General features: G+C 43.7%; 1 protein-coding gene across 7 annotated transcripts in view; it reads left to right on the top strand.

The window, feature by feature from the left end:
• The window catches only part of dysf (dysferlin, limb girdle muscular dystrophy 2B (autosomal recessive)), a 115,887-nt gene that overhangs the window by 36,271 nt on the left and 53,622 nt on the right, over positions 1-25,994 (top strand). For 4 of the 7 annotated variants that reach the window (XM_061710596.1, XM_061710593.1, XM_061710599.1 and 1 more), the window contains 17 exons: positions 1,332-1,498; positions 1,793-1,907; positions 1,988-2,093; positions 2,273-2,415; positions 3,408-3,581; positions 3,891-3,975; positions 4,056-4,133; positions 9,802-9,983; positions 10,075-10,215; positions 11,487-11,516; positions 11,784-11,819; positions 12,157-12,198; positions 13,880-13,981; positions 14,077-14,238; positions 15,807-15,984; positions 16,076-16,149; positions 24,602-24,661. In XM_061710596.1, coding sequence (XP_061566580.1) covers positions 1,332-1,498; positions 1,793-1,907; positions 1,988-2,093; positions 2,273-2,415; positions 3,408-3,581; positions 3,891-3,975; positions 4,056-4,133; positions 9,802-9,983; positions 10,075-10,215; positions 11,487-11,516; positions 11,784-11,819; positions 12,157-12,198; positions 13,880-13,981; positions 14,077-14,238; positions 15,807-15,984; positions 16,076-16,149; positions 24,602-24,661 — 1,875 coding nt within the window. The remainder of the gene's footprint in view (positions 1-1,331; positions 1,499-1,792; positions 1,908-1,987; positions 2,094-2,272; positions 2,416-3,407; positions 3,582-3,890; positions 3,976-4,055; positions 4,134-9,801; positions 9,984-10,074; positions 10,216-11,486; positions 11,517-11,783; positions 11,820-12,156; positions 12,199-13,879; positions 13,982-14,076; positions 14,239-15,806; positions 15,985-16,075; positions 16,150-24,601; positions 24,662-25,994) is intronic. The other 3 variants (XM_061710600.1, XM_061710597.1, XM_061710598.1) reach the window with 1 other exon arrangement.

The raw sequence follows: 25,994 nt of genomic DNA, 5'->3' as shown, positions 1-25,994 counted from the left end.
AACACCGTCGGGCCAATACGGTAGTTCTCCTTCAACGATCAATAATATCATCATAGGCATCGAGGAACCTTTACTCATCCCACAAGGGGAAGTTCCTGCTTTTAACCCATCTCCATCTGGACCAGGAGCGCTGGGCTGCAGTCAAGGTTAAGGGTCTTGCTCAGGGCCCTGCAGTCCCAGGGACTTGAACCTGGCCCCCCCAGACCCAGGCCACTGTAACCACTAGGCTATCTTACTTTGGGAAGCTTTCTTTATATTTCGGCGTTATTTCCGCATAGAAGAGAGTTTGGTGCCGTTGGAGTCGTTGGTCCTAGTGAAGCTGCAGTATGTCTGCGGTGAGCAGCACTGACACACCGGGTCGGAGCGGATTTAGTCATAATGTTTAAACTGTTTTGTGATTAATGAGCTCGGTTTTTAATTATTTTGCATTGGATCGATGTAGCAAATAAAATAGACCATACAGCTCCTCAACAATCAGTTACGTGTTTCACATGAGCAGAGTTCAGATAAAAACATTTTAGTTCAGGTAAAAACATTTTAGTTCAGGTAAAAACATTTTAGTTCAGATAAAAACATTTTAGTTCAGGTAGAAACATTTTAGTTCAGGTAGAAACATTTTAGTTCAGGTAGAAACATTTAGTTCAGGTAAAAACAGCAGTCAGATCAGCTAAAATGTAAGTTTGCTGGATGAAATATATCAATTCCTGATAAAATAAGTGTGTGTGCAGCTATGCTCATGTGTTTGTACACAAAAGTACACTGTACATTGAGGCTTCTTGCTTTGGGAATCCCGGTCTGTGATTGGACGCTGCCTCGGCATCGCCGCTGCTCATTTGCATAAAGTTGAGATTCTCTCAACTTCAAATTGACGTTCTGGACACCTCCAACGCCTCACAGTGAGCTCTCATAGACAATGAATAGCAGCCGGACGCATATGTGACTCTTTCGGTGTGAATCCACAGTAAGAGTCAAGGTGACCGGTCTGGAAATGTGTTAAATTTGACTGATTTAACCTTTATTTAAGCAGCTGAGCCGACGGAGAACCAAATTCATACTAATCCAGCTTGTTTTCGAAGGAATCAGCTTTCCAGATCTGTAGAAACGGGTGCTCTGGACCGAGAACGAAAGCGAGCGTCCAGACTGTTGTTAGAGGTCAGGCTCTGTTTGTCTGCAGGGGAATAAAAATCAGAGCAGAAGTTCGGATCGCTGCTTGTTTTTGGGTTGTTATCCTCCTCTTCCTCAGATTTAATGCTTTTCTTTCCTCCTAATACTGTTACGGCGCCCCAGAACGGTCAAGTGTCCCCCCTTGATCCAAACCTATCTCTCCGCAGTACGAGAACCAGACCCGGCTGGCTCTGGTGGGCAGCTGGGGGACGACGGGCCTGTCCTATCCCAAGTTCAGTGATGTCACCGGGAGAGTGAAGCTGCCCAAGGAGAGCTTCAAACCCTCGCCCGGCTGGTCCTGGGCCGGGGACTGGTTCATCAGCCCCGAGAAGACGTGAGTCCCGGTTTCGGGGATTATTGAGAATTATTTTTACTGTTTTATTTCTTAAAGTTATATTATCAATAAAGTTATGGGACTTATGAAGTATGGAGTGAAAACTGTGACCCGTGTGAGTAAAACACTTGTCAGCTCCATTTAAAATGTGTTTCTGAGTATTTTTCCTTGATTCTCACTTTTAAAATACGTTAGTTTCATTGTTTTATTTGTATATCACCTGAGCTTCTGCTCAGAGGCAGATTTAACCCGTTTATGGAGGTTGTTCCTTGTAAATGACTTCATGTGGTTCAGGCTGCTGTTTGACGCCGACGCCGGTCACATGGCCTTCACCGTGGAGGTGTTTGAAAACCAGATGAGGCTGCCAGGCGGACAGTGGATCGGCATGCCGGAGGGATACACCGACGTGGTGCGTGTGTGTGTGTTTGTGTGTGTGTGTGTTACAGCTTCATCGTTTCGATAAATATCAAAACTGTGTGTTTGTGTCAGAATGGAGAGAAAGCGACGCCGAAGGACGAGGTGGAGTGTCCTCCAGGTTGGGTCTGGGAGGAGGTGGAGTGGAGTGAAGATCTCAACAGAGCCGTGGATGATCAAGGTACTGACACACACACACACACACACACACACACACACACACACACACACACACACACACACACACACACACACACACACACACACACACACACACACACACACGTACACGTACAAAAACTAGTTAACATATAAAAAGCTCACACCTGGCAGGTCTTAAGTTTGTACATGTGTGTTCAGGGTGGGAGTACGGCATCACCATCCCCCCGGACCGCCGTCCCAAGTCCTGGGTGCCGTCAGAGAAGATGTACCACACCAACCGCCGGCGACGGTGGATTCGGATGAGGCGACGGGACCAGCAGAAGATGGAGGCTCTCAGGAAGGTAGACGAGAGAACAACCCTGTAGATGTTGTTTCTTAATCAGACATAAATAAATAAATAACCATTTTATTTTATTAACCCTTTATTTATCCAGGAAATGTCCCATGAGATACAAGATCTCTTCTTCCAGGGAGTCCTGGCCAAGACAGCACACATACATTTCATATATAAGAGACAATAAAACGTGTGTGTGTGTGTGTGTGTGTGTGTGTGTGTGTGTGTGTGTGTGTGTGTGTGTGTGTGTGTGTGTGTGTGTGTGTGTGTGTGTGTGTGTGTGTGTGTGTGTGTGTGTGTGTGTGTGTGTGTGTGTGTGTGTGTGTGTATATATATATAATATATAGAAAGCCTTTATTGTCATTATAGTATGAGATTAAGCAGCATAAAAAGTACACATGTAAAAGGCTATGTAGAAACAAAACAAGAAACAGACAATGTAAATATATATACACCAAAAATATGAGTGAATGAATATCGCACATAAATGAAAGAATATTGCACACTATGAGGTAGCTTATTGTGTGTGTGTGTGGCTGATTTTCAAATACCTTTAACCATATTTACCAAAAAATCATAAATGTTTTTTTTCTTCAAGTGGTAAACTTGTATTATGTTTACAAAATTAAAAGCATTAACTTGAAACATTATATTTTCACGTAAAAAAAATACACTCATCTTAAAAGTATGATTATCCTGAAGTTCTTGAAAAAATAAAAAAAGAAAGAGATAATTAAAAGGAAAACTTTGCTTCCTGTGAGCAGTTGAAGTTCCCTCATATGGCCACTAGATGGTGGTCAGGTTACACAAATGAAAAGAGAAACCTTTGACAGGTACGCTGCGTTTGGGCCTTAAAGCCACTTTTAAAGCATCTAACTTGTGTTTTGAAAAGGGGGAAAAAATGTTTTTAATCAATTTAATATTTCTGTGACTGAACTGTCATGAAGTAATCATGATGATAAACGAATGTAACCCTCAGTTTGGTGTTTGCTTCCGCAGCAGCGTCCGGATGAGTCAGACCGGGAGGGCTGGGAGTACGCGTCTCTGTTCGGCTGGAGGTTCCACCTGAAGCCGCGGAAGACGGACAGCTTCAGGCGGCGCCGCTGGAGGTGCCGCATGGAGCCGCTGGAGAAGACGGGACAGGCGGCCATCTTTGCTCTGGAGTGCTCTCTGGTGAGGCCTCGCCACTAAAAAGATTTTAAGATATAACTGCATGTCGGATGATGATAAGCTGGTTGGGTTTAAGGTTCTTTGTGTGAAATTGAATTCTTAATTAACCTGATTTTGAGGGTTGGAGCTTTGTCATGTGACAGTTAGGGGCTTGCAAGGTCCTTATCTACCTGTAACGTTGTAGTTTCCTGCACCTTTAAGGGAGAGACCTTGTGCCTCGTTACTATTATATGAACATTCCCACCTCAGGTCTCAGTTTTTGTACTTTTTACCTCCATATTCCTCCGTTCCTCCCATCACCTCGTCCCACAGAGCAGCATAGAAGACAAGCAGGAAGACAAGTCCATCACAACTACGTTCGGAGTCAACAGACCGACCATCTCCTGTTTCTTTGACCGTAAGACAGCCTCCTCTTTTCATCCTTCTTCACCTCTCCTCATTCCATCCTCAATATTCCTCTTGTTCATCTGTGTGTAGGTGGGACCCGCTACCACCTGCGCTGTTACCTGTATCAGGCCAGAGACCTGACGGCCATGGACTCGGACAGCTTCTCAGGTATCACTCAAGTCTTGGCTTAGGCTCGTGTGTTGACTGCCTTGTTTCCCGGCTTCTCCATCATCCTGCATGTGAACTGAAAAGAGATCTGATTTAAAGGATGTTTCAATTCCTCACATGTTCCTGGAGGAGCATTGTCCTCTCAGGTTTGGGTCCTCCACTAGAGGTCTGGGAGACTAAAGGGTTCCCTGGAGTTTATCCTGCAACAATGTGCTCTTTTGCATCTCAGATATTGATACCAAATCTGGAAGTCACTATTAGTTTGCTGGATTTGGAAATCCCAAAGAATCTTTTGTCTTTCGTTCTCCACAACCAGTCGAGATATATATCCACCTCTTGACTTCGGGGCTTCCGAGCCGTAGCTGACACGGCTTCTTGGTTATGGAGATCCATGTTTGACGTACCGGTGTGCATCTAACAGATTACTGGTCTGGTGTGGTGGACCTGGGTCTCTGAGCTTCTTGTGATTACTGCCTCGCTGGTAGGACTTCTCCATCAGCCGCTCCTTCACCCTGCTGGTGGCTCATGTGAAGCCACGATGGTTCTTCCTCTTTGGGTCGTTGCTGCCTGAGAGAATTTACTGGCAATAACTGCCAGAAGGAAGGTGAAACCATTATATTGAGACCTGTTACCAAGGCTGATTGTGGCATCATCAGTTCAGCGGTTGCCGCGGTGCAAACACCTCGGTGCATTCATGGTGACCCGTCTTCCACTCTGCATCTCAGCAGGAAAGCGCGAGCTTCTCTTCAGTGTGAGCTTTCATAAAGCATTACGGCGTTCATGAGTTAAGGACGGCCCCTTTGTTGAAAGGGGTGAATGAAATGACATAAATAATAATAAATAAATAAATGATAACAATAGAAATAAATAAATGATAATAATAAATAATTAAAATTAGAAATTATATAATTATGAATTATAATAATAAATCAATTATAATTAATAGCAAATACATTTCTAAAAATAATACATTATTATAATAATTATTATAAATTGTTATAATAATGAATAAATAAATTGTAATAAATAATTTAAATATATTATAATAACATTATATATATATATATATATATATATATATATATATATATATATATGTGTGTAATTTAAATACATAAGAAATTATTTAATAATTATAAATAAATGTTTTATTCAGTCAGCTCTGGTGCTTTTCATTTTTGTAGCTGAACAGTGGAGTCAGACAGCCCGTTGTGTCTCGCCGTCCTCGTAGACGGACCGATGGCGTCATCGTCAGGACTTTGAGGCCATCCTTGTGCAACAAAATGTAACGCTGTTTGACCTCTGACACGCAAGCAGCTTCGTGAATGAGTTTCTTTTCCCTTTGGCATTATTATATATTCTTCAGTTTGATTATTTTATTTCAGTCCAATGCAGGTTAGTTACGTTGAAAAAGGACTCACTGATCCATTGTTGGGTTCATTCTTACGCAATCCACCTTAACTTTGATAAGTTGAAATAAAAAGTCTTTTTAAAAATCTCTCTCAGCGGAGCGTCTCCCTCCCAGGACCGCGGTTCCGGGTTCGGTCCGTCTCTGCTGATTGAATTTCTGTTGTTTCTTCAGGAAGCAATTTCAGAAACCCGCCCGGAGCACCGGGGGTTAAACAAACCATCTGCGTCTGTCGACCCCCAAATGGCAAATTTCCTGTTTTCTCCAGCTGGTTAGCAACTAGCTCACTGCTGACGAGGTAGCTAAGTGATCCGACGGCGTTTCAGGGTTTCACCTTGGAGGTCGTGGAGGCGGCAGCTACTGTGTGTGTTAATCAGAAGCTCGACACAGAATCAGATGTAAAAACAGGAGGATGAATGGATGGAAGTGATGGATGAGAGGAACAGAGGTGTCTGGCAACAAGCTGCTGATAAATCACGTCCTCACTCGTCCTCGTTAGCTCACACACCGCTGATAGATGGGCGTCACTTGTGTGTTAATTTGGCATCACATGGCGTCTCGGTGGCCAAGATTAAAGACCGAATGCTTTCTTTTAGTCTAGTCGACTTTAATCTTTTATTTATGTCTTTTTTATGGCTCTGTCCTGTTTACTCGTGTTTAAAGTCAGTATAATCAGAATAAAATGTTGAAAGGCTCAAGGGAACTTGCGATCCCTTTTACAAGGAGCTGCTTTCGCTGCACCTCTGAAGGGGGGGAAGCTGATTCAAAGGTTGAACATCCCTCGAAGCGGCTGTTATGAACAGAGCTAGGAAGACATGATGGAACGGGGAGCTTTAATTGCGCGTCTGTTTCAGAGACGTTTCAGTTAAAGTAAGACTCGTTTCTGTCTTCTGAACTCAATATGGAGAGAAAATCGATTTGTGCATAACTTGCTCGAAGTTACGACAAAACGATAATTAAGAATTCAAGCCTCCTACACACAAAAATCGTTAAATACATGTGCACGAACAGCACAAAGCTATAGATACACAAATGGTTTTGAGACTCTTTTCATGCCTCCAAGAAGCCTCACAGATTTGTCCGTGGTGCAATTAAGGAATGGAGGAAAGCTTGGTCATCTGAACTTTCATCCAAGTCCAGCATTATTTCTTTCGATACTTAGTTACCTCCCCTACGAAGGTAAACCTACTTCAGACCACCGTGATGTCTGTGATCAGTCTTCTTGTCTCCCGATTTGACCTTCAGTTTTTCCACCATCGAGTGGTCGTTGCTTTAAAACATCTAATATTATTTGTGAGTCTCATAAATGCAAAGGTAACTAAGTATCGAGGGAAATAACACTGGACTCAGATGAAACTCAGATGACCAAGCTTTCCACCAGTCTTTAAACGGACGAATCTGCAAGGCTTCTTGGAGGCGTGAAAAGTCTCAAAACACGATTTGTGCGTATTTAACGATTTGTGTGTAGGAGGCTCTTTGAATTCGTAATTATCGTTTAAAGGTATAGTCTGTAATCGTATTCAAAAACATTTATTGTTATACTGGGTGAAATAGTCCTTCCATCCTGAGAGTAGCCAGTGAATAATGTGTTCAGAAAAAGGAAAGAAAAAAATCTGACCCCTCTGACAGCTTTAATCCTGTAAAAACTCTAACCAATCTGTTTTTTGCGGTCCGAATGAAACGGATTGGTCAGAGGACCAGAGGCTTGGCAGGGGGGAAAGAACCAATCAGATGCCTTCATTTTAAGTCCCGCCCCCCTCTGTCCCATGCGCGCACTCTGCTTCAAGCCCCCGTGTCCACGGGTCCTCCTCGGCTCAGAGTGTCCCACTTTCAAATCTTGCTAGCTCTAGAACATCACAGACTATACCTTTTAATTCGTAACTTCGAGCAACTTACTACTTACTTACTTACTATTTTTTTGAGTCGAGTTTCTTCCCATAAATCAACATTTAAAGAATTTTTAATCAAGATACATCTTTTTTTTTCCTCCATCTTTCTATTCAAATCAAACTTTATTTAAAAAGCACTTTTAAAACACTAGTAACGTAACGTGCATTAGATTAGATTGTCCTCAGTGGGGAAATTTGCTTTGAGCAGCAGCAGTACACACAACACACACATGCAGAGAAAAAAGGATAAAGTTAAATATATATAATTACAAAATATAAACAGTATATACAGTACAGTGGAATGAAAATAAAAGCAGTGCTGTTTCGTGTATTTCCCCGGCGTAAATATCAGGAAACTCGATCTATGGTCAAATATTAATGTCCATGGACCACTGGTTCTTGGGGTAACTATACGGGTCACTGTCAAGTCCAACTGCCTTTTAATTTAAGCCGATAATCGGCTGTTATCCCGTCTTTTCCACTAATTGCAGCTGTTTTTGCCACTCAGTGCGAGTAAGGGGGGGGTCCTGTGGGGAAGTGACGTCAATGCATACCCTCCATACCCACACAGCATATATACACCCCTGCCCCCCTCCACCCCTACATAGACATTAAAGCATGATCATGAACATCATAAATAAATAATACATAACTATATTATTACATTACACTATGTTCTTTTCCTAATCTCCACCCTTACCCCCCCTCGACCCTCAACCACACCATCATTGTGTTTACCGCTGCCTCGCCGCTACACGCTCTCATAAATACACACTCGTAGCCTCACATAACCCCCCCTGGGCTGTTTATATGAGCACATGGGCTGTTGGGTCACTGTGTGTTTGTGTGTGTGTGTGTGTTTCATGGAAAGCTGGTGGGAAAGTGCATCTCGGCTTCTGTTTATTCTGATGCTAACGGCTCCACGGAGAGTCATTATTCGGCCTGAAACAACAAACCACCCCGTTGGTGTAACTGTACAGTAGAGACAGAGCAACTATAATCTGTAGATCTGAAACAACAAACTTCTCAGAGCGGCGTTCCCAGCGCTGTCTCCAGCTCATTCCCGGGTCGCTTATGTCACCGCGTGGGACGCCGACATAGTTGGGACCAATTCATACATGTAGATGTGCAAAAGTTCGTACAATCCTACCTTTTATCACATGTAAGGACCAAATGTAACTCGCAAGTCTTAGTTTTGGACAAATACAACCTAAAGTGAAGCCACAGAGGACAAAAAACTAATTTGGGCAATCCTACGTACCCCAATGAGTCAAGCGCTGGTAGATCCACGTGACCATGAAGATATTTTTAACTTCTATGTAACAACCAACGATTTCTACCATCCTTTGCTGTGATCTAGGTAGACTTGTAGACAAGACTGTCTAAACTGAGACCAAGATGCTACCAAGAACAGAGTATCAAGACCAAGACTAGTTAATCTCCAGACCCAGACCAAAAACAAACCTAGTAATTTCCTGATCCTGCGTGATTGTAGAACATCAGCTCCATCCTGGTTCAGCTAGTTTCCCTATGAGGTTGTTTTCAACTGCAGCACAATAACAGAGAAGTGGATGATGATGTTGAACTCACTAGAAATGTTTCCATCCATCAGCTGAGATCAGATATGTGTGGCGACTGCACTACCGCTATTTCTACACTATTGGAGGATTGACTCCAGTGCTTTTAAGGATTGACACGACTACTAACTAGTCCCAAAGTCCTCTAGCAGAATAACCAGCTCCAACACCCCCCTCCACCTCAGAAAAGTAGTGAATAGTAAATGTTGCTGATTTAAATTTGAATTAATTTGGAGATGAAACTGGAAATTTAAATATTAAAGATTGAAATTACATTATTTACCATTATAGTAATCAGATTACACTGTATATCAGAATCACTGAAATGAACCTGATGCTTAATCAATCACAACGATATGCAGATTTTATTGATATATTTATTTAAACAAGGCCGTTATAAACACAAAACTGTAATTAAATACAGGCAGATGCACCAAAACATTAAATCAGATACAAAATACAAATAGTTTACAAAACTGTACATTAACAAGAGGAAGAACTGCTGATCACCAGATTCTGTCACCTTGGTGCAACGAACTCTGTTATCAGAGTCCAGGACCTGGTGAGACCGAGACAAGACCAAGACCACAAGAAAGTGGTCTAGAGAACTACAAGTTTAGATGCAAGCTTGTGCATTGTTGGTTTTGTCAGCTGGGACACCCTGTTATGTTTTGATCGTTTAAATTAGATTAAAAACCCAAAGAAGTTCTTCCTGAACTTTTAAAACAAACCTGAAACATAGACGGCTCTGGTCGCGATTACAGAAAACTAAGGAAAGTAACCTTTCTTTTCAGACCCCTACGCCTTCGTGTCGTTCCTCCACCAGTCCCAGAGGACGGTGACGGTCCGTAACTCCCTCAATCCCACCTGGGACCAGACGCTCATCTTCTACGAGGTCGAGGTCTTCGGGGACCCTGAGGTGACGATGGCCAACCCTCCCAACGTGGTGGTGGAGCTCTACGACGAGGACACCTACGTGAGTGTTTAAGCTTCACCAAACGTGTCCGTCCGTGTACGAACGTCTGTTTTACCCACTTTTTTTTTTGCGTTGCCATGGCAACGTGCAGGGAGCGGACGAGTTCCTGGGCCGCTGCGTGTGCCAGCCGTCCCTGACCCCGTCACCCCGCCTGGCCTGGTTCCCGGTCCGCAGGGGGGACAAGCGCGCCGGCGAGCTGCTGGCCGCCTTCGAGCTCATACGCAGGGAAAAGGTCGGAGGCTGCACCTTCATCACCATTTGAGTCTTTTCTTTCCTCCTCTGTATTCAGTTTTTCAAAAATACAGTACATGAAGGTTTCGAAGATATAAATGATTGATTGATTGACTGATCGTCTTACTTTTTGGGATTATTATGAAACATTTGGTACAGACGTGGAGGCGTGTGTGTTAATCAGAGGGTTGTGTTGAACTTAGTGATTTCTGGCCAGGCGTTTACGTTTTTTAAGACCAGCTGGTAGCAATCTGCAATGTTGCCACTAGATGACTAAACGGAATAATACTACTACCACTGCTACTACTACTACTACTACTACTACTACTACTACTACTACTAGTACTGGCATTTAGAGAGAACAACATCTGAGAGAACACAAGCAAGAAATCACCTAGGAGGGTCCATCTGGATCAGTGCTGGTCAGACTGCTGAAAGTCCAGTTGGACACAAGTGCTGCCATGCCAGTTTTTTGTTCACTTCCCACCCAACACAACAGTCCCTTTTATACAATAAAACTAGGGCTAGGCTGGGCAGACAATAAGCTCAGTCTTGGACAGATTTAGCTGTGGCGGTCCTTCATCCAAGCAGAGATATCAGAAAGACAGGCCGATATTCGCATTGAGACGGCCGTGTCACCAGGTGGGAAGGAAAGGAAGAGCTGGGTGTCATCGGCACAGCAGTGGTAGGAGAACCTATGAGAGGGGATGATTTCACCTAGTGAAGTGGTGTATAGTGAAAAGAGAAGGGGGCCAAGCACCGATTCCTGTGGCACTCCTGTTGCAAACTCATGTCATCTGGACACTCGTCCTTGCCATGATATCTATGTGAATATTGAGGTCCAACTACAAACAACTACCACCACACGATATATTTAATTAAGTTATCCACATGTTATATTTGAAGGTATATAAACCGTTTTCCTACATTTTCGTTTCAAATTATTAAACTAAACAATTTGGAAATTCAATAACACATAGTTGAAAATTTCAATTTGCTCTCGTTGCACATTATTTTAATGGCATCTATCAATATTAACACTTTGTCTGTCAGGAATGAACAAAATTGGCTTTATTCATGAGTTATTTCCTTTGTTTTTATCATAAGACAAATAATCTGCAGCTTTAAGGACGTTATTTGTGTCCAGCTGTTGAAAAATGGTAGTTTCAAGCCAGCTTTTTAAGATCTTAACAATAATGTTTACTGCTGCCTTTCTTTTTTCCACAATTTTATGCCAAAAATGATCTTCTTTCTTCCATTTTTTGTCCGCAGCCATCGATTCATCATATTCCAGGACAAGATGTAAGTTGCTCTCACAGAAACTCTTTAAAGCCCCTCTTGTGCAGCAATACCACCCCTGACCACACAGGGGCGGTGTGACACACGAAGCGTCGGGGACAAAAGTGCTGGCCCCTCGCCACTCATCAGTGCAGGATTATCAGTGGATCTACACGCCCCCAGGTGGCCAGCAGTGGTATTGTTACATAGGGTGGCTTTGATGCTTTATATCTCGTCATTTACATCTCTGAAGATTTTCAGTCTTTCAAATAAAGTTTGTCTGACCCGCAGGGAGACTTCGTCAGCTCCACCAGCGTTCTAGATGAGGTAAACGAGATGGTTTTCTTAAGTCAAGTTAAGACCAAATAAGCTGAAGTTTACCTAGTTACTTCTACTTGTTTATAAAACAAAAACAAATTGGATTTACTCTAATCTCATCATAGGAAATCAACATCATCCTTTGTTGTTTTTTTTATTCTGCTCCTCACAAGCGGCCGAGCTTGTGAAGCAAAAGTAACATTTTCTAATAGTTTTGTTTGAATGTAAATCAGCACAAGATGTTTGACCACTGCTCAAAAATGAGTCAAAACGTAATTGAAACAAGGAATTGTCTATTTTTTCATTCTTTTTTTTTCTCTACTTTTCTTCTCTGTCGCTGGCCCAGTTGATGTTTCCAGGATTCCTCTCTGAAAACCTGCAGCAATGGGTACGACGCAGAAACTCTCGCACGAAATCCCCTGCTTCACGTCCGTGTCGCTGCGCAGGCACCTCACATAAACCTTCACTCCGGCTGTTACTCAACCCGGTCCCGTATCCCCAACCCTTAAAATAATTTGGCTTCACGTTGCATAGACCTACTGGTGTGTCCAGAAGCCCACACGGGACACGAGTAAAGATTTGAATCTCCGTGTTCTCGCTGGGCCGCACGCAAGTTCCAGTTTCTCAAGATAACAGACTAAAAGGTTACGAGAAACCACATTTATTACTGTGTAATTATCTGTCTCCTAGAATCTTAAATAAGCTGTCCAGAGCTGCTAAAATAAAGCTTATTTTCTTTTCCTCTCCAATAATACGTCTGTATATGTAATTATGGTGCCGTGCAAAGGTTAGTATCCCGTCTTTGAATCCTCCGACGGTTGTAGGTTTTAGTATTAGGCAAACACAACCTCAGACAAGGAACATCACATGAATTTTTTTTTTACTTTTTATGAAAAATGAAGCTAAAAAGAAGAAAAATACAATGCAAGGAACACTAAATACCTCTTTACAGCCTCAATAGGATGTAAGAAGGCAGTTATCGAGGACTTGATCATCTGCAGATGTGCAGACCTCAGAAAAAGACCTTTTGGTAATTTCTTGGTCTTGAGGATTCAGATGTGTTAACACAATGCCAACAGGGGAAGGCATCAGCAATGGTGATGGAGAAGCAAACACATCCTCCATCTATGGACAGATGAAACCAGCGTTGATCTGTTGGACTTTAATTACCAGCCACTGATTTCAGCAGAAAACCCTCACAGCCACTGTGGAGCACGGCGGTGGAGGGATGATGGCCTGGGGTTGTTTTGCTGCTGAAGGACCTGGACGAATAATTTCAAACACCTGGACTCAGAGCAGATGTTTTAGATGTTTATTCACACCTTTACATTTTCTCTCTTATTCACACAGTTAACCAATAGGTACCAAAATAAAGTCGCTCCAAAAGGAGAAAAACGCTACCTTAATGATGCGATACCCAAAAATAACATCAACAAAAAGCGGAAAACAAAGCTACTTATCTATAAAACCTATCTGAGCCCTAATTCTGGAACAAAAAGGCTACAGAACATGGAAAAATCACTCGAAGGAAGAAAAATTATGCGCACAAGGCGAAACTACTATGGATCTGGGACACAGGATGGTAGGACGATGAAGGACGACACACTGACTATTTGAACACATGGGGAAAGAGGGGACAGGTGGACACAATCAGGAATCAAGGGAGACGATGAAACATGAGGAAGTGACCTGAAACGAGAGGAGAGTGACCTTTCAAAATAAAACCAGAAATGACGAGACGTAAAAACACAAAACAAGACATGATCTCCCCGCGGTGTGACACTGCGATGTGAGAATCTGCCTGCCAGACTTCTTTCTTTTTGGTTTAATTGTTATTGCATTAAAAATGACAAGGTGCCAATAAGAAAATAAATAAAAAACAGGATTAAAAGAGGTGGTAATAACTTCTGCACATGAGTGGCATTTTCTTCTTCAGAACTCACTAAAAACAAACACCTACAGAAATATTGATTTTAGTCTTCCACACATCTTGTAAATTCATCAATTTTTGCCGTGTTGTGTTTCTGTACGTTGACCTCACATCTGCTGTTCTGCGTTGCTGTTGGCAGCCGGAGGAGTCGGACCTCCCCTACCCGCCCCCCCAGAGGGAGCCCAACGTCTTCATGGTTCCTCAAGGAATCAAACCCGTCCTGCAGAGAACCGCCATTGAGGTACCGCCATTATTTTTCCCTTGGAAGCCTTAAGATGGTAAAAGTGGGTTATTTTATATCTTTACCTTTCTGAGCCCCCTTCTCTCCTTCTCCAGATCCTGGCCTGGGGCGTTCGTAACCTGAAGAGCTTCCAGCTGGCCAGCATTACGTCTCCCAGCCTGCAGGTGGAGTGCGGCGGCTGCGTGGTGCAGAGCTGCGTGATCCGCAGCATGAAGAAGAGGCCGAACTTCGACGTCAACACGCTGCTCCTTGATGTGGTGAGAGCGCGCTGTGTAATCAGCGCACGGCTCCCTGGGCTTCCAGGGCTAATGAGAGCTCTGCTGTGATGTGGTTTATACCGGGGTCATTTATCTTCATCAGCGGAGCCGCAGTAACGACAGCAGAGACACCCCCCCTCCCTCAAAAAAACAGAGAAATCTATATATTTTGGTGTAAAAGGCTGAAACTGCATTTCAGAGACATTTTAGAACTGAAAGTGTTATTTTAAAGAAAAGTTCCCTATCCAGACTTTAACTGAAGGTTACACTTGGTGAGGTGTTCTGAACCCCCAAAGCCCCCCTGTACCCCCCCAAAAAATCTGCTCCTCAGTACAATAGAATCATGTAATTTACTGTAAAAAAAGCGTGAATTTTAGGAAAATATGAAGAAAACAAGGAGATAAAATAACGTTTCTATAAGAATCATCAGCTACTCGGGGGTAGCCCGCCCCCCCCCCCCCCCCCCCCCCCCATATCCCCCTGTCAGTCATTCAGTCTTTTATTCTGATCAAACAGACCTCGTTACTGCAGTCAAACAGCCTGTTTTTATAGAGCGATGCTTCATTTCCAGCAGGTTTACGTTGCTGCCATTTGTATTAAAGCCCTCGCTGAAACATGGAAATGTTGCACACATTTTTCCTGGTTTTCCCTCCTAAACGGGCTCGGGAGTCTTAATTTTAACAGCGTTAAGGTCTGAAGTTGATCACCTCGGTGTTTTATTATGACAAGTTTAACTGCAGCATGGAAATATCCGCGTTTTTTCCCCCTCGGCCGAGATCCCCACCGTCGCCGGTGCAGTTCAGAGCTAACCAGATTAAGGTTCCTGTTCTGACCGCCACAAAAGGTATGACGGCGTCGCTCGCGCTGCGGAAAAACTCACATTTTTCCCTTCGATCCGGCCCCGAAGCAAGTCCGAGTGTTTAATGTTAACAACGTTACGGCTGTCGGTTGACTGCCTAAGTGTTTTCTCATGCCACGGGAGAAGAAGGAAACAACGTCAGGAGTCTAACCAGGTCCCTCCGCTTGCTCTTCATCGTTAGCACCGTTAGCTTCACCTGAGCCTTTTTAAAGACAGAGGTCAAATGAATCACCGCCACCCGCCCCCATCCCCCCCCTTTTTTCTTTTTTGTGCCTTTGAGTCTGGGAAGTTGAATGATACCGAGACATTTTGTTGAGATTTAGCAGCCGGGTCTGAGCTGCTTCTTCAACCACGCCTCTCACAGGCCAAGTAAAATCAGGCTAATCAAGCGATTTGCCTGCGGCAGCTTTGAAGAGGTTTGAGGAAGCATGTCTGCAGCTCCAGCGCCGACATTACCGGCTCCAAGCCGGCTATTTTCAACAAGCGATGGTCTGCTGAAGGCTTTTCTGTTTCCTCTGAAGCAGTTGGAGCTAAACACAGATGAGCAGTTTGAGTCAGGGACAGTTTTTTGATTTTTAGCACACCTCAAGAAATGTTTCGGAAGAGGTTTAATTTCGTTGCAACGGCATTAAATGTACATAAACACTACAAAGATCAATTTGTTTTATGCATTTTGTTGAGTATTGATAATTTCTTCTTCTTTTCTCAGAGACTCCCCTGCGAAGAGCTCTACATGCCTCCGATTGTCATCAAAGTCATTGACAACCGGCAGTTTGGGAGGAAGCCGGTGGTCGGTCAGTGCACCATCCAGTCGCTGGAGGAGTACCGCTGCAGCCAGCAGGAGGATCGGGCCGAGGAGGAGGAGGGAGAACAGGAAGAATGGAGACGTAAGAGTTGGGGATGGATGCTCAAACTCGAGTCCTCGAGTATCCTGGTTTGTGTTAAAAATGCTTTTTCTGTCCGTGTTTCTGTGTGAAGGTGAGACATCCCGTTTAAGCTCTGGTGAGGTCTTCATAGACATTGATGATGAGCAGCCCCTCGTACCTGACCAGGTAAAACCGCACTTCCACTTGTGTAAAAGTTGCTGCTTGTGAGCATGACTTCCTCATAACCTGTTTTTACATATGGTAAAATAAATTGGAGGGATTTAGGGGAACCGAGTCAACATTCACAGTATCAAACGGGCCTGACGGCTCCAGGTCTTTGTCTTCTCGGGTTCCAGCAGACTATTGCATAAATAAAGAGAGAACTAATTAGAGATTTACTGCAGCTGTGTTAAATTAGTTTCTCGTGGCTCCGTTCCCTGAACCACTGCCCCACATCTCCCTACAGCTGAGCAGAAACCACACACCACAGCCCCTTTAACATAAATAAGAAGTTAATCAGCTGTCTGAGTGAGAGTAGTTGGTATTTACTCTGTGCCGTAGACCAACGCCTGCCGTGTTAGTAATCAGCAGAGCCGGCGTGGCAGGACTCTAGTTTGAGCTCAGGGTTTGAAGGTAATGGGCTACAACGTGGAAAACCGCTGGTTCCTTTTAAGAGCGCTGAAGAAACATTTACAGACGGTGAATCTGAGGAGGATTTCTGAGTTTCCTGGAAAGAATTCAAACCTTCTGTGTGAAGAAAAGTATTCAAGTCTCGTGGATTCTTCCTTTTTATGAGTTTCTCATCTCGTTATAATCTGTTTGCTTCTCCCCTGTATCTCTTCTCCTTGGTGTCTTGTCTTCCCATCTTCTTTATCTCCTCTCACCGAAGGACATAACTGGGATTCTTCCTCCTCTACATCTTGCGCGATGTAGTTTCTTTTATTTCTTGACTTCCTGTTTTAGTCCTTACTTTTAATCTCATCCCACTCTTTTACTTCATTCCCTCTTTCCCTTTCCTCCACTCCTTCCTCATGCTTCCTTCCTTTTTTAAATAATTCATTTATCTCCCTTTTAACTTTCCCTTTGAGCAATTCTTCACTCCAGCTTTTCCTCAATCCTCCTTTTCTTCATTTCTCACTGTGTAACTTCCACTTCCTCTTCTTTCACAGCATTTTTTTTGTGTTTAATGTGTTTTTCCTGCACCTCCATATTTTAGGAATGTTTCAGCATAGCCTATAGCAGCATATCTACCGCGAAGCTATATTTGAGACTAACTATTATAGTCTTGTTCTATAGCTGCAACTATGACTACTGACTCTAACACACTAGAGTTTACACTACCTCGAGATTTACCAACACCAGCTAGAGGTTTACTAAACACTAACTATAGGCTTTACTAAACACAAAGGTTTTAAGTTTAGTTTTAAAGGTGGAGGTGGTGTCAGCCTCCTTAACCCAGATTGGAAGTTGGTTCCAAAGTAATGGTGCCTGATAGCAGAACGCCCGCCCTCCAAATCTACATTTAGATACTCTAGGAACTACGAGTAAACCTGCACTCTGGGAGCGGAGAGCTCTGCCAGGAACATAAGGCACTATCAGGTCTTGTAAATACTGCAGAGCTAAGCCGTTTTGGGCTTTATATGCAAGTAATAAAATTTTAAATTGGATTCTGAATTTGACAGGTAGCCAATGGAGCGACGCTAGCACTGGAGAGACGTGGTCTCTCCTGCTAATTCCTGTCAGTACTCGTGCTGCTTTTATCACAGGAACCAGGAACTTAACAGAAGTATGAAGGTGAAATTTGTTATTGCTTCGACTTCTTCTTTTACTTTGAAAGTGTTTGTCCCAGTGTGTCACTTCCTGCGTTGGTGAAAACTGGACAACGCCAGTGATTTTAGTTACAATCCGTTACCAAACAATACCAAGACTAGTATCTGTCCTTATTTATGTTAAGAATACATCGAAAATTCCCGTAAAGCTTACTTTTAATGGCCGGGTTTCCCAGATCAGTTAAGTAGTTCTTAACAGCGAAAGACTTCTTTCAAACCTTCTTAAGGAGCCTTTGAAAGAAAATCGCGTTTCCCAGAGTCGCTCTTAGCTTAAGTATCTCTTTCATTAAGAAGGAAATGAAAGATGCTGCTGACCCAGTCTTTACAACCATCTTAGTGAACAAAGACTCACAGATCCAGCCGCGTCAGGCAAATCAATATCACACCAAGCAATGAGATATTAAAACAATGCACCCCGCACAAGTTTTGATCTATTTTATACTTTAGATTTATATTGTTTAGCATTTATTGGTGACAGCAAAGGGGGGAAAAAAAAGAAAAATAAGGAATAACAAGTGTGTTCCTGTATATGCTTTATGCATTACGCACAAATAAAACGATCATCATGAATATCATTTATTTGATAATTTGGCTGCTATACAGCATGTTCTCGCTGCAAATCAACCGCGTCACCGTGCGCGAAGCAGAACTGTTTATATGAACGCATTGGTGCGTCAGCACTTCAATCCCCTGGACGTGCTGTCGGACCGGGCTGTCCAGGCAACCGTGACACCTGCCCGAGCCCGAGCACCTATATGTGATGACAGGGAAGCAGCAGCTGAAAGAACGGAATCCTTTGATGAATCGTTCATTACAGTCTCAAATATAATCAATGGTGTCGGTTTATATTAAAGAATCTTTTTGCCCAGAAGAAAAAAGAGCGAAGACAACGACCCATAACTATTTTCTTCTCTTGAAAAAACCCACCTGCACCGCAGGGTTTAGGAGAAAAAGACGCTACAGAGTCGGGATGCAGCGTCTCAGAAGAGGAGGAATACGTGCGAGGCGGGGCCGATCTCTGCAATCTGAAGCCCTCTATAATTGTAAAAAGAATTTCACTTATCACGGGTTCTTTTTGGAACATAACCCCTGCGAAAAACCAGGGATTGCTGTAATTCCACGTTGCGATTTGCGAAACTCGCCTTCTCTTGGCTCATGTTTTTGAACGCACACACACGCCCACCACATTTCCTCCCGGTCTCTGCGTGTGGGGAAAAAAAGCCTCACTGTAGCCAGAAATAACGGAGTAACACACCGTTTGGATGAAAAAGGGTCATTGAATTATATTTATCATCTTAATTTTTCATTATAACGCACAAGCAGCAGGGAATTAATGCGTTAGGTGGCAGTGCTGCGTGTGAAAATGCGCTGATAGTGATCGGTGATCGATTTGCCTGGCATCGATTGATTTGGTTTCAGAACCGGACAGCTGCTCCAAAGAGCTTCTGAAAGAGCGAAACTAAAGAACGGTGTTAAGAAGTCATCTGGGAAACACCCGTATCTTAGGGTTCTCTCTTAGTTCAAACCTTCTTTGAACCTCTCTTAAATCCTTAAGAGAGGTCGGATCTGGGAAACCCGGCCAATGTTTATTAGCCTTTTAAAAAAAATCAGGATTCAGACACACTTCAGGCCACCTGAGATATTGTGGCATTAAAACATTTTCTTTTCAACGTTACTAATCCTAATCATTACTATTTATCATATAATAACTCCAAACCACACATTTCTGTTGTGCTCTAAGGTAGAAGAGATAAATAGTTCCTACTTAAATTAACCTTAACAGCGCAGATAAAAAGCTAACAATATTTTGTTTATTTTTCTCTTAATGTGAATAAATAAACCAGAACTGATATAAACGTTAACATTAGTCCAGTGTTTAATTGATTAAAGTGACTAGCAGCCGTGTTGGATTTAAAAAAAAAAGGCGTTTTGGGTTCACACTCTTTCATGGTTTCAATCTTTTTAATAATTTCATCTATGAGGTTCCTCATTAATTTCCTCTATTTTCCCAGCCGGCAGTTGCTTGTTTAATGGCATCGTCATGTCTTCTTCCTCTTCTCTTCCCTGTGGTGGTTGATGAACCACTTGTGTCCATCCTTTTCCCCGAGTCCCCCCTGGTGTGTCTCCATATTTCAGTGTCTCTGTGCGTCCATCCCTCTCCGTCATCCCTCAGCCCACAGGCGTCATCACGGCTTCACACACCGTCCCGTCTCCAGCTCTTCAGAGGACTTTACATCAACTTATATTAATTTCCTGGAGACCCAAACTAACCTAAAACCTCATCTCGATATTTAATATGCTGCTGGCTGCCTCACTGTTACGACACCGACCTCCTTCGCTCCGCAGAAACCGCACATACTTTTCCATTGTCCTCCGTGCATTCAATAACCCACTTGTCGTTTCTGGTGAGGGGGTGGGGAGAGTCCAGAAGTTCAAAAATGCACAGCATGAGCTTCCATATGTAAATCAACTGTGTTGACACCAGTATACACTCCCTGGCGTTAACGCCTCCATCCAATTAAAGTTTAGATTTTACATCACAACATCCGTGTGGATGCGAGTCCAGTTATCCAACCAGCCGTTAAATTTGCGGTGGCGGGTGGATGTTCTGCGCGCCTGCAGCTTTGAACCACAAGTTGATTTGTAAAATGTAATTTGAAGAACTAAATTTGAACAGCTGGTCAACAACATCAAAAAATAAAGAGCGTCGTATCTGATTCTCTTACAGAAGCAGGAGTAAAGATGCTTCGTACACACCTGACGGCTAATCTTCATCTAAGTCGTAATTTTAGACTAAATCAGTGCTGATAAAACACAAACAATCATCTGATTTTGGGTAGAAAACCTGTTGCACATTTTTGCTATTGCAATCTGCGTCACTCAAAAATTCATCCCGGTGATGAAGTATGGAAGTGGTAGCACCATGGTTGGGCCTTGCTTCGCGGCCATGACCACTGGCCATTATTGAAGGGGACTTTAATTATCCAGCTTACCAACATATCCTTCAGGACGATGTCGTGGTAGTTTAGTAGAGGTTGAGCGATGCTGCAGGACAACGACCTGAAACATCAAAGAAAGCGAACCGTTTGTATTGGTCCGGTCAGAAATCTGCTGCCACAACAGAAGCACATGAAACCAACATAATATAACTGATCCATATTGATGAAAAGACATGGGTATAAAAGACCTTTTAAACTATAGTTTTTAACGCAGATTAGTTCTGCTCATCGTTTTAGGTATGGCAATTAGTTTTGCCCACCTACGATCGGTAGGTGGGGAAGATTTAGCCATCAGGTGTGTAGGAAGCATCTTTACTGCTGCTTCTGTAAGTGAATCAGATACAACACCACTTATTTTTGATGTTGTTGACCAGCTGTTAAAATTTAGTTCTTGAAATTACATTTAAAAATCAACTTGTGGTTCAAAGCTGCAGGTGCGCGGAACATCCAAATAATAAAACCAATAAGATGAATGAAAGAATTATAAACAAAAATAAGAACTGCTATAAAAATGAAAAAAGTAGTCCTACCAGCGGCGTGTCATTAATGGCGCTTTTCCACTAGTACCTACTCAGCCCGACTCGCCTCGGTACGGCTCGTCACGCATCATCCCGGCTTTGTTCTCGATTGTTTTTCCACAGCCAGGTGAGAAGTGGGCAGGTTGGGGTGAAGCTGCTGTGACGTACTCGATTGCGCAACCGCTTTGTTCATGTCGGCGCAGATGAGAAAATCAGCTGGAGCCGCGAGCGGCTGAGAGTAAAACAGAGCGCCTGTGGATCTGATCGTTCCTTATCGCCCGTCTACATCCCTTTTTTAATTCTCTCGTCAGCCACCAGGTTTATGAACATCTGCACCTCAGAGTTGGATCACCAAACAGACTTTGTATAATAAAATCGCTGCGAGTTGCTCCCGCGCTGACTCCCGCTTCCTTATTCAAACGTCAGACGGCCCCGCCCCCCGACCAATCAGTGGCGTGGAGGGTGATGACGTCAGATCCAGGGCCGACTCAGCACGCTCAGAACCTCGGCAGCCTCGGTACAGAAAAAGTATCTGCTTGGCACGGCTCCACCCGCCTTGGCCCATAGTGGAAAAGCGCAAGACGGGGGCGTGGCGAGTAGAAGCAAGCTGAGTAGGTACTAGTGGAAAAGGGCCATTAGACAAAATCTGAATAGTTTAGTTACTTTCCACCGTATTGCTGTTAATGATATACATTACCACAGATGACTAAAGTATCAAAAGTATCAATATTTTCATTTGAAAATCGATTTTAGAGCATATAGATCTGGTATAGTATCGATCCGCACATCACTAACTAGCCTCTAGCCCAAATCCTAAAATAAACACTGCTCAAATCCTGGTGGCACCTCCAGTAAGATTGATCCTTCAAAGCATCTTGAGTCGGTTTTAATGTGAATCAACTGGACTTCTTGATTCAAGTCTGATTGATTAAAAATGAGAACTAAATCTAGGAACTGCTGGCTGTTTGAGCCGAGGGGCCAAGCCTCTTGGCAGATTATCGGCACTGCGTTGATTAAAATTGGTAAAACTCTCCATGACAGAAACAGATGGCTGGTGATTAATAAAAGGAAAGCTCATCCAAATAAAAAAGGTCATGTCAGCCAAAGTAGCTAAAGGTGAGAGAGCTCAACGGCCAGTTGGCGCGCCCGGCAAGCTCGTGTGAACAGTTTGGATCCGGGTTTGGAAATTCATTAAGAGGGCAACACCAGCAGCCAACTGTCTGAAGTGGACAAATGAGTCTGAATGATGCCCAGCAATATTTTAATGGTACTTAAAGGTCTATCTGAATGGTCGCAGTTCTCCTGCTGTGCTGCAAACTGGCAAATAACCAGGACTCATGTCTAAAGGCAGGATTTTTGCTGCTTAAAGACACCAGCCAGTTCCACAAAGCTCAATGTGTCCAACATGTCGGGAGCAACACATCTGGAGTCAAGTCTGATCTTAACGTGTGTTTTTAGTCACTAACATGTTTGCTAAAATGTTTGCAGGACATTTTTAAAACAATACTCTGGAGTTACTGAATGGTGATGAGCTTTTGTTGGAGGGCGAAGCAACAAATCATAGCAGTTTTGATTTGGAACGGATTATACGTTAATTTTAGCCCAGAAGTCAAGTAGCAACATCTCAATAAGTGACGGATATAACTCTGAAAAGCCTAAAAAATTTCCTTCCACTGAGGTGATGGTGTTGACAGAGACGCCAAGGGATGTTTAACTTTTTGTGAACCGGATTAACCGGAATATCCATCCCTTCGCTGCTAGAATTGCATCTTTGAGTCGTCTCCAGGGGCCTGTCATCGCCCTTGCTGGTTTGATGCCGACCGCTAAGTAGGTTTAGTAGCTGTTCCTCAATGGGACCGTTGGTGGTCGGCTCCAAGATTGAGTCCATTTCTATTGATGGCAGCGTTAAAATGTCTGTTATTTAACCAGATTTAATTCTCATTTCCCAACGATCTGTCAAAGACGACACCCACGCTCTTAACCTGAGGGGAGGGGGAAACAGAGGAGTTGTCAATGGAGATGGTGAAACTGGGAGTCTTATTGAGAGCGGATGTTGAACCAACAAGGGGGACTTCAGTTTTATCACTGTTATGTTTGACAAAATTCGAGGAGAGCCAGGATTTGAGCTCCTGTAAACAGACACAAAGCGAGGGGGTTGGGAAAGTGGAGGTGGGTTTTAGAGGAGAGGTAGAGCTGGGTGTCATCTGCGTAACAGTGGATGTTGTATTTTTGGAAAATATGACGAAGAGGAAGAAGATAGATGATAAATAGGATGGGACTGAGGACAGAGCCTTGGGGAACACCAGAGGAGACGGGAGAGGGTTCGGATGGGAATGTCTTTAGCTGGATGAACTGTTAGTTAGTTAGTTAGTTAGTTTCTATTGACGGCAGCGTTAAAATGTCCGTTGCTTAACCAGATTTCACATCTATGACCGAACTTTTTGGTCATAAGGTCAAATTTTAAAAGGCAACAAATACATCTATAATTAGAGGCGTGGTCTGTTGATTGACGGCTGGCATAGCCAATAAATATCCCTCATCACTTTTGCAGTTTAACTTGCCTTCTGGACTGTGAATAAGGTCTTTTAAAGAGCACTCTTTTATTTTAAGGATGACATGGGTTGTTGTGGTTTTCCACTTGTTGCGCCACTCACCCTTCCTCATCGGTAATCGTCCGATGCCGCGCTTAGTGAAGCCACCAGCCGTGTGAAAGGGTATGTTCCTGCCTTAAACGTCTCTCAGCAGCTCTGCAGATTTTTTGGTGGGGACCTGCTAACTTTGATTGACGTGCAGTTGGGCGGTTTCCCGTATGAAGGAAAATGGGCTTCAAACCCGGCCTTTTCCGGTTTCGACGGCCTGTTCTTGCTGCCCTTTTACAACATGACGCTCTGCAGCACGAGGAGGAGAAGGCTTTTAAAGCCGTCTCCAGAAAACCCGTGTGACAGGGATCCTTTTATACGCTCGACGGTCCTGTCAGAGGTTCCAAACACCAATTCATCCTGAGGTTGCTACTTGTCCTCCGGGCCAACATAAATCGTCTTTATGATGCAAACAATCCTCTGTTCCTACTCACAACTGCTCAGTTTCATTTAATTTAATTTCTAACGAACGTTAACACTCATTACCGTCCAATAACAGAGCAAGTGTCGGTTTGACTCAGGATGTCTCTCGCCGCACTCACATCTGACATCTGCCAGTTTGACGTTCACCATGGACCCTGGACGTTTTACTGCGGCTAACCGTAACCAGCTAACCTGAAAGTGTGTGTTTGTCTGTGGATGTTTTCTTGTAGCTTGCAGATGGAACCAGCTCCGCTATCATTAACCTCTCAGCCTCTTCTTCCAGCCTCCATGTAGGTAACAAACTCATCTTTTAACTTCATTTACCAAATGTTTACCACATATTCACGTGTCCATCCTTGATCTCATGTCACATCAAACTGAAACTGAACGCAGATCTGCTCATACTGGCAACGACGGCCCATATTTTTACTCTGAATAAAGGTCTAGAGCGAGAGAGAGAGAGAGAGACAGGCTCACGGACACATGAGGAGGGAACGAGAAGTCTGCTTTCTTGGTCTTGTCTCCTAAGCCTCCTACTCCAGTTTTAGCGAGCAACACACTCGGAGCCGTGCGGTTTCGCTAGAAACCCGATCCCTGATTTGTAAGCGAGACCACGCTCCCCGTTACATTCTTCCGTCTTATTTTTCTAAGCCAGGTCAATTTGGAGACTAAGCTTGACCCGGAGCAGACTGCACACACAAACACTCACCCAGTAGTGCTCTCTCCTTCCCCTGACGGTAATTGGGGGGAGGAGGAGGAGGACGAGGGGTTGATTTCTTCCTCTTCAAACACAGATATTTGTTTTATTAAGGGTCAGATATTGAAACCAGTGAAATTAAAGGCTCGGCTTTCTGTCCCGGCCCGAGCCAAAGTCAACAGAGCTGCTATAGATCGTCCACGCCGCAGCGCTCGTTAGAAGACGGTTACCAGAACGGAGGGAGGGATGGATGGATGGATGAGAGAGAAGGGAGAGAGTGACGAAAGGAGGAACACAAAGACTGAAAAGAATCAGAAAAGGTTTGACTGAAAGGAGGAAAAAGAGGGAGGGGGGTAATATCTCGTGGCACCAGGAGAACCTCTCTTATGTGCTGTAAATCCTGGCTCCTTAATCGTTGGGTTGGACCCAAAAGAGCGGGTCAGGGGCGTACGTCTGATGACTACCAGCTCACCGCCGCCGTGTGTGTGTGCGAGCTCTGCTTCCAAGTTGGATCGGTCAGATTTAGTTTCAGAGCTGGAAAAGTTTGAGAGGATCGGCTGTCAGTATGGCCACCGCTCCACAAACCCCGGAGCCTCCGATCGCCCTTCGACACGTCTCAGATCTGACGCCCCTCACATGGAAAATGAACATCGGGTGTCACAGTTCATCTGCAGGATTGGTTGCTGATGACAGCGTTTATCAGGGCTCAAACTAAACCCCCACCTCCCCGTTGCCATAAGGTAGCGGCGTTTTAAAAATCGTTGGGGTCAGTTGCAAATAATGTGGTATTTGAGACCTTCTTGGGGTTTTTTTTTGTGTCTGGAGGCGATGTGTCTCACATGAATACTGCCCTTTCAAAAACTGTGGTTGTGGTGCGCCTCTCTTCTGTCATCCGTCGGCGAAAGTATCCCGCTCCGCTGCCAACC

Source organism: Cololabis saira, chromosome 20 (assembly GCF_033807715.1).
Source record: "Cololabis saira isolate AMF1-May2022 chromosome 20, fColSai1.1, whole genome shotgun sequence".
In the NCBI taxonomy this organism is placed as follows: domain Eukaryota; kingdom Metazoa; phylum Chordata; class Actinopteri; order Beloniformes; family Belonidae; genus Cololabis; species Cololabis saira.
The sequence above is the reverse complement of the archived record's forward strand: the minus strand, read 5'-3'. Positions and strand labels throughout refer to the sequence as shown.